This window comes from Petromyzon marinus, chromosome 34 (genome assembly GCF_048934315.1).
Source record: "Petromyzon marinus isolate PM22_M1 ecotype Great Lakes invasive population chromosome 34, UKy_Petmar_22M1.pri1.0, whole genome shotgun sequence".
NCBI classification, from domain to species: Eukaryota; Metazoa; Chordata; class Hyperoartia; order Petromyzontiformes; family Petromyzontidae; genus Petromyzon; species Petromyzon marinus.
In genome coordinates, this window is record NC_133700.1 from 11,415,086 (window position 1) to 11,423,691 (window position 8,606).

An 8,606-nucleotide genomic window follows, 5' to 3' on the forward strand; every position below is an offset into this window, starting at 1 on the left:
ATACAATACCCTGGTGTCTACAAACTAAGTTGCCTCTGTGGTAGTAGTTACATTGGAGAAACCAAACGCCATATCTCGGACCGCATTCGTGAACATAAAGCAGACCTTAAACACGGTAGGACCAACACCTCGGCCGTAGCAGATCATTGTTCTAATTCAGTAGGCTCACATGCCATTGACTTTTCCAAGACGGAGGTTCTTTGTAAGCCATCTGGCTTCCATGAGAGATTCGTTCATGAGGCTATCCACATATACAAGCACAGAGACAATTTCAACCGAGAAGATGGATTCTATCTTAGCAATCATTGGAAAGATTTGATAAATAATTTCAGTTCTTGATTGATTGTTCACGCTTACAGTGGCTTTCAGACAGCATACATTATAAAAAATTTCGTCTCCCCCCTCCTCTTTTCAAAAAAATAGATGGACTAGTCCTGGGCAAACTGCCAATCGCTGCGCGTGACGCCAACGTTTTTTATAAATAAATAAATGTGCCGTTTTAAAAATAAATTTATGCAAACCAACACACCTGATGATGACCGTTTGAGTTATGGTCGAAACGTCGTGAGAATTTTTTTATTGTTTTATATATATTTTGTTATTTTGTTGTTTCTCTTCAACGTGACTTCACCGAAAAAACTAAGAATATGTTTTCGTTTAATTTATTTTTAAAGGGGGGTCAAGGGAGGGGGCGGGGTCAAGGGAGGGGGCGGGGTCAAGGGAGGGGGCGGGGTCACGTGACGCGTCTGCACCCGCGCCGTCTCGAGGTACCCCCCCAACCAACCCAACCGCTCGCTAATAGCGATAACAACCCTCTACAATCACACAATCATCTACAATTACACAACCCTCTACAATTACACAACCCTCTACAATCACACAATCCTCTACAATCACACAACCCTCTACACTCACACAATCTTCTACACTCGCACCAGCCTCATCTTCACGCCTGTTCTGACGAGCAAGCTCTTTATGCTGTGCTACATAAAAAAACATATACACACATATATACACATACACACAACACATATATATACACAACATATATATACAGCCGCGTACGCGGCAGCAGCGCCTGGCGATCGGCTCCCTCGCGCCTTCTCCCTCCCCCACTCCACTCGAGCCGGCTCCGAGGGCCTCGCCCGGCCCCGAGGGCCTCGCCCGGCCCTTGGCACGCTAGGCCGGACGCCCTGGAAAGAGGCACCCGCGCGTGGCGCGCTGCTGTCTCTCAATAGGTGCCACGCGAACAACAGCTGCCCCCTACCCCCCCCGTGTTTGCTCAGCCCTTTGAGATGAGCGATGGGAGGGGGGGGGGTAAGGGCTTCGTGATGCACCGCACCGCGTCTTCTAGAACGCACGCCGCCTGTAATGTTCCCGAGGGGAGATGGAGCGGTGAAATCGGCTGGTTTTGCAGCTGCTGCACGTGGCTCGTCAACACATGGCTTGCTACGGCTTTTAGGCCTTCATCCAGCAGTGTGGCGGTGACCACGGTTGGGCTCGTGGTTGTATAATTATCCGCGCTGAGACGTCGCAAGCCAAGCAGGCGGGCAGCCTGCATGGGGCTCGCGTGGCTGAGGGTCGTGCACGCCAGCGCTGCTACTCGGCTGGGCAGCAGAGGGCAGTGCAGCAACATGGATGCGCTCTTACTCTTTGGTTCTATTCGGTAAAGTCACGTAAAAGTATATATAAAAATAAAAAAATCACGACGTTTCGGCCACAAACACAAGTGGCCTTCATCGGGTGAAGGGACCAGGCTGTCTCGAGGACAGCGCTGGAGTGAACACAGCCAAGGTCAGACCGCGCGACCTTTAAGCTGTGTGAGAGTAAGGTGCCAAAGAGTATGGATCGTTGCAGTCACGAAAGCTTCAAATCTAGAATGGATGCGCTTGCTACGCGCACACGTCTCTTTGCTCACCCAAAGTTCGAACCCGCACTGACCAGCGAGATGAAGTATGGTCAAACAACCCCCTTAACCAACGCGGCATGGGGGGGGTGGGGACGGATTGATACGGGGCTGTACATACCAAGTGCTGTAAGATTTTACACGGGGCACGCGAATGTGTTTCTCATCACACTTGTCGTCTTTGACGTCCAGCAAAGGAAGCGACGATGTCGTTCCGAACGGGCAGCCCTCCCAGGTCATGTGACACCTTCGTGGCGTTGCCGCCAGCGACGGCCGGCGGCCACGTGGTCTTCGGCAAGAACTCTGACCGGCCGAGCGACGAGGTGCAGGAGGTGGCGGTGCTGCCCGGAGCCACTCACCCACCGGGCACCAAGCTGCAGGCACGGCCCACCGATCGCGAGCTCCCGCACCCACCCGAGCAGGAGCCAGGGCCTGAATAAGTGAGGGATATCGGCTTGGGCAGCTGCCGTGTGACTGTTGGCACGCTGGACAATACAGAGACCTCCCCTCGCTGGTTCGATTCCACCTCCCAGCGTTAAAGTTAAAACAAGTTTATTAAATAACCCCCTCCCCCCCGCCTGTCTGCCTCTGTCCACTGGGCAGTATAAATGGCTACAGCACATTTGATAGGTCGCGTGTGCTGGGGTAAACTGTGGGTATCTCCACATTTAAGATATGGCCAAATACCCTCCCAGTCGGGCTCTCTAGAGCCCCCTCTAGTGCAGAGCTGCACCGTTACCTTTTAACCTGTAGCCTCCAGCAGCGTCGTAGTAGCGTCCACCTACCGTGTGTAGAGGTTGCCTGTTGCTTATGCTTCACATTCCACAAAGTCGGGAACGCATTCCGAGTGTAAACGTACAGCTCTCGCCTGTTGTGACGAGGACGGCGGTTGTGTGCGTGGCCCGTGTCGCGGTAGTGCACCTACATCGAGATCGAGCAGGCGGAGATCACGCTGCCCGTGGCGCTGAGCAAGCCGGCGTGGATGTGGGGCGCCGAGATGGGCGCCAACGACCGCGGGGTGTGCGTGGGCAACGAGGCCGTGTGGACCAACGAGCCCATCGACGACAAGGAGGCACTGCTGGGCATGGACTTAGTGCGGTGCGTGTGTGTGCCGCGTGCGTGTGTGCCGCGTGCGTGTGTGCCGCGTGCGTGTGAGCCGCGTGCGGATTAGTGCATGCACACTCACAAGTGTTGCGGAGCGAGTCTTACAAAGTGCGCCTGTTGAACTTCTTTGGCACCGCACGCAGACAACCGTGCAGTGCGAATGCTGCGTGATGGTTGTTGTGACTGTGTGTGCGCGTGTGACCAAACCATCCGGGATGCGCCCGATGTCGAAAGCTTAGCAGGGGTAAGTGGAACCTGGAAAACGCTCGGGTGGGCAATCACACGACAATGCGGCACGTGACTGCTGAGTAATGGCGGTGACATGGCTGTGCGGTGGCGTGACGGCACAATGGTGCGGCTACGACATTGTGTGACGCTCGCGTGCCGGGCGGCTCCAGGCTGGCGCTGGAGCGGGGCGGCACGGCGCGCGAGGCGCTCGACGTGATCACGTCGCTGCTCGCGCGCTATGGCCAGGGCGGGAACTGCATGGAGAGCACGAGCAGCTTCACGTACCACAACAGCTTCCTCATCGCCGACCGCTCCGAGGCCTGGGTGCTGGAAACGGCCGGCGAGTACTGGGCGGCCGAGCAAGTCACAGGTGCGGCACAGAGCACCTACGATGAGCACGGTTGGCTACGTACGGTGCGAAGGAAGCTCAACTTGCATGCAGTGAGCCCGGCAATTGGCCTAACTCAGGGCTCGGAAACCAAAATTCCAATAAGTGCCATTTTTTTTTTTATTCGGTGCAAAACTCAATATTTCAAGAGCCACAATGCACGTGAATACGTACATAAAAAAACATTACATGACGTCACGAAGCAGCCCGTAAAGAGCCGCATGCGGCTCCGGAGCCACATGTTTGGCGACCCCTGCCCTAACTACACACCTAAACCCTGCCTATATCCTTATCTGTATCTCTACTCTTACCCCTACTCGTGAAGCAAGTAGTTGAACTCGTTTGTTTGTTCCGCGTACGGCGCGGGGCATAGAGGGCACGCGCAACATCTCCAACGGGCTGAGCATCGGCTCGCGCGTATCGCTGGAGCACCCCAAGCTGCGTTCCCACGCGCGCGATGCCGGCTGGTGGGACGGCCGCTCGAGCTTCGGCTTCGCGGGGACGTACGAGGAGGGCGGCGGCAGCGGCGGAGGCCGCTTCTCGGCCGGCAAGCGCCTGCTCGCCAAGCACGCAGGTACGGGCGGCGGTGCGGGCGTTGCTAAACCAGAGCTTTGCAACATTGCCTCCCGGGGTGCGATGTCCTGTCGGCTGCTCAACCTCTTTCCCTCTAACTCCCCCCCACTTTCCCCACCATCAATCGCAAGGGTCCCTGTCGGCACAGGACATGATGTCGATCCTGCGTGACAAGGAGAGCGGGATCTGTGCGCAGGGCGCCTTCCTCACGACGGGCAGCATGGTGTCCATCCTCCCGCAGAACCCCGCCCTGCCCTGCATCCACTTCCTGACCGCCACTCCCGACCCTTCCAGGTCAGTTCTGCCACACAAATAAACTAAGACGGATACATATAAAAAAGAATCTTGCGTACGCATTGAATGTGTGCAGTTTTCCAGCATTAGTTTTTCAACCCCCCCCCCCCGTGACGTCTTTTAATAAGCGATCATAATCTCCGTGTGCGTAGGAAGCATTGTTTGTAGGCCGCGATGAGACCACTGGGCTTGGATATTGGCTCTGCCTGGGAGGGGCACGCCTCGGCCAACAGGGCTGGGACCCCAAGGTCTTTTAACACAGGCTTGCGTCGCCAAGTGCTAGGAGGCAACCATTTGATCAATTATGACAATTTTCCAAAGGGCAAGTCCCCCATAGTCGCCCAACTTTATTTGAAAGTTGATGTTGCATCATCTACATGAGAGTTATTTCCCACACCGCCCCTCCCACCACTACAGGTGGACTTTTATCCTGCGTTGGAAAGTGTAAATACATGGTAGAGGTGTCATCCTCAGGTGAAGTCACTGCCACCATGATTAGATTAAGATGCACCATCATTCGTATTTAATATCGATGTAATAGTTTAGTGCTGTTTTGTGTAAATCTTACCGCGTATTCTTCTCTCAATCGCTTTTTAATATGTGATGCACTCCTGTGAGCCAGCCAAGCTCTGCTAACTCGGCTCAAAACACGGTGAGGTCACTTGAGATTCCATTTTAAGAAGTGTTACCCTTCGTGTGGGAGGGGAGTTCCAGGTTGCTGGAGAACACAAAGACAAAGGTCCCCCCTATAGCCTCAACAGACTTTTGGGGAAAGTGATGTTAGCGAGCACGTACGAAGGCCGCCACCGCACACAAGGTGGTGGGTAACCAGCACCACGCTCAGCCGCCTTTGCTCCCTAGTGGCGATATTTGCACACTGCACCAGGTACTCATTTGAGGCTGAGTCGATCTGGGAGATGCCCAGAACCGGTTCAGATAATCGTCACTGGTGTTCTCCGTGAGCGGGAAACGAACTCAGGTGGCCGGGTTCGTATCGCAGCGCGCCAACTGCTACGCCACACACACACACACGTGTACAAGGGAATAACACAACGGTCCATACAGAAGCGTCTTCAAAGCCACTTGCTGCACTACCACCTCAGGGCCGCCTTGCAGCCCAGCGGTTTGACAAATAGCCGTGCGATCCACCAAACTTTGCCTTTTGAAGAGCTGGATCACAGGAGTGTGCCACCTCACCAGACCAGAGTACCCATCGAGTGGAAGAAAAAAAAACATTAAGAAAATATTTGTGGTCATATCCATAAAGACAGAGCACCGAGCTGGTTCTGTTGAAAAGTCACTCAAGTATATTTTGGAGGTAGTTCTGTGACATTCACTTCAGAAGCCCAATCTTTAAATCTTGGAGAATCAATTACTTGGGCACCTTTAAAAATAGCGACCGCCCCAAATCCTGCCTAAAGATGGGAAACCCCCTCCAAGCCCCACCCCGTCCAGCCACGTACGTGGGAAGAGAGGAAAGGCTTTTTCCCCCCCAAATATTTTCGTGTTATCCGATTATCAGAAGTTGAACATGTAACCCGAAATGAATTACATAAATAAATCGGAAAGCCCAGCTGCAGTTGCAAGAGGTCCAGTTGGATCATTCGTCTCATAACATGAGGGCGAAAGCGCAATTGAGATCAACTTGGGGGAAGATACCGCAAAGCCCCGGATTACGTTTAAAGTTCCCTTCGTGTCCGATCTCACTCGGCCTACGGGGAATTCCACTCAAGGGTATTCGATGCCTCCGGCCTACGTCCCCCGCAGGTCGATCTTCAAGCCGTTTGTGTTCGTCGAGGGGGTGAAGTCCGTCGGCAAGGTGGTTTCGCCGGACCTGGGCGCCGACGACCCGGCGAGGGTGGTGCCGCGCTTCCGCAGCAAACCGGACCGGCGGCACGAGCTGTACCGCGCGCACCAGCAGGCGTGGGAACAAGCCGGCGACAGCGGCACGGTGAGCGGGCACGTGCTCGCTTCGGAGGGCTCTAACCGTTCACCACTCCCTCCCGCAAATTGGCACAATTCGATTCGGATTACTTTTTGATATTATCCATCTGGTTTCTTCTCCTGTGTTGTTTGTTCAGTTAGCACAAACGTCGGCAACCTACGCCTCCAGAGCCGCATGCGGCCCTTTAAGGACTGCTGCTTCGTGACGTTCTTTGTTAAGGACCACTGTCTCGTATTCACCACAGTGCATTGTGGCTCTTGAACTATTTAGTTTACCGAATTCGAAAAAAAGTGGCATTTATTTCGGTTGCCGAGCCGAGTTAGCATGAAGGTAAAGTGAGGGTGTACATTTAACACGAAGGCTTTCGCGACCAATATGATTCACAATAGATTTTTTTTGGGGTCATATCATGCAAGTAAAATGCGTGTGCGAAAATTGTTGCTAAAGACGAAGTTGGTTTTGTTCTGGCAGGGTGCGCCCGTGTCATGTACACGGCACGCATACCCGCGTTGTGCAAGCACCACGTGGTGCACCCTTGTGGAGTGCACTCATTGCGTGTGCGTCGTGTGAACGGCGGCGTAGGAGCGCGGCGTGCGACTGCTGGAGACGATGATGGGGCTGGAGCGCCAGGGCATCGCCGCCATGGAGGAGGTGGTGTCTGGACGTCGTGCGTTTGTGGCGTCCGAGATGGTTGACCTCTTTTACGACTGCGTCGACACAGAAATGAAGTTCTACAAGTGAACGACGCACACGTACACGCGCGCCGCGCCACCAGGAGGCGCGCATGGCGTGCAACACGAGCGTGTCGGCATCGTGGAATTGAACTTTCATTTGAAGAAATGCCGTTGTGTCTTCAGTAGGGCATGCAACGACGTATCGATTTGATTTAAATTGATTATAACGATCACGATGTGAGGATCGAAGCTTGCATGCAAATGATTATTTCCGACTTGCATAAATGATATGCGAATGTGGTGAACAATATCATGCCGAGACAAATTAGAGAATCGTTACGGACAAAATTAGAAGAAAAATCCCTATACTCGCAACCCTGAATATTCAAAATTTCAAATCGCCGGGGTTGGGGTATGTGGTGGTTTGGTTGCATGCCTCGTGTTTAGGACTGTTAGTTGTTTTGCGCTCACGCTTAAACTGTTAGAAGGGTTATATATGGAATACTGAAAGAGTTGACAGTTTCAGACAGTGCAATGGTTTGGACTGTTAGTCGAATTTAATACGTTTTACCGGATTATGGATGGTGTACTAGACTGATTCAACCAGTTGAATAGTTGCGGTTTAAGCTGCATAATAGATTTACTTACATTTCTTCTCATCTCCTTGAGTAGTTCCAAAGGGCATGGCGCACTAAAGTAAGTTGAGCTATCATCGGCAGCGATTGTTACTGGCAAATATTGTTCGCAATAATTTTGTTTCCAAAATATCAACAGTTTTCTTCACCGCTTCCGTTCGTGGTAAACTGGGATGGCAATGTCCATTCCGATCACAGACACAGGTCACATGATTGCCCGAGGTTGTGTGCTGTGCAGATCAATCATTGCTTATCTAAAACACGCTTTTCACACTTTTTTTTCATTGGCTAGGCAACTTCGTCACCACGCCAGCACCTTGCCAAGTTGCCAACGTCTGCTCACAGTAAATGCATTGCTGGTGACATTTGCCAACCAAACGGTTGCCATAAAATTACCCTAGTTCCTCATGGCTTTAGGGCTCAAGCATATTAATGGTTGCCATTTAGTCTGAGTCGGACACAGGTCAATAAAAAGCACTCTTACGGCGGGTAAAGCCGATCGCTGCGTGGTTTTACAAAGTTGTGCCGCGTGCTCTACGTTTCTTTGCACAAGTTGAGTTTGTGTGCCCCTCTTCGCGAGCTTCTGGGAGTTTCTGCGAGTTGCTGCTCTTCCCTTGTGCAGCTCAAGCACCTTGAATAAAGCCGCAATCGAAGATCGCTCCGACACTTCCTCGTGCGTTTCTTTTTTAGAGCGACGTACATACTCTAGACTCCATGATTACACTTTTTTCAGCACACACACACACACAAACGTTCTTGTACTAAAATCGGTACGTGCGTGGTATTTCGCCAAATAGGAAGATTGGCGAACATGGGATGATGTCGAGCCTTCAGGACTGGAGATGAAAATCTGTGGCTG

The 8,606-nt window shown here is 52.6% G+C and overlaps 1 protein-coding gene across 2 annotated transcripts; it reads left to right on the plus strand.

The window, feature by feature from the left end:
- The first annotated feature begins 696 nt into the window (after positions 1-696).
- On the plus strand, positions 697-8,404 carry LOC116948717 (secernin-2-like). 2 transcript variants are annotated; one of them, XM_032965709.2, is made up of 8 exons: positions 697-767; positions 2,099-2,286; positions 2,823-3,004; positions 3,409-3,608; positions 4,000-4,200; positions 4,331-4,493; positions 6,261-6,444; positions 7,021-8,404. In XM_032965709.2, exons 2-8 carry the CDS (start codon positions 2,113-2,115, stop codon positions 7,177-7,179), a joined length of 1,263 nt encoding a protein of 420 aa, XP_032821600.2. In that variant the 5' UTR covers positions 697-767; positions 2,099-2,112; the 3' UTR covers positions 7,180-8,404. The 2 variants fall into 2 exon arrangements, with proteins under 2 accessions (XP_032821600.2, XP_032821601.2); XM_032965710.2 differs by lacking the exon at positions 697-767 and adding an exon at positions 797-1,238.
- The last annotated feature ends 202 nt before the right edge of the window (positions 8,405-8,606 follow it).

Coding starts and splice junctions, on each gene's coding strand:
- LOC116948717 (XM_032965709.2), top strand. CDS start 2,113: ATGTCGTTCCGAACGGGCAGCCCTCCCAGGTCATGTGACACCTTCGTG. Junction 4,201..4,330: donor CCTGCTCGCCAAGCACGCAG/GTACGGGCGGCG, acceptor ATCAATCGCAAG/GGTCCCTGTCGGCACAGGAC. Junction 6,445..7,020: donor AAGCCGGCGACAGCGGCACG/GTGAGCGGGCAC, acceptor ACGGCGGCGTAG/GAGCGCGGCGTGCGACTGCT.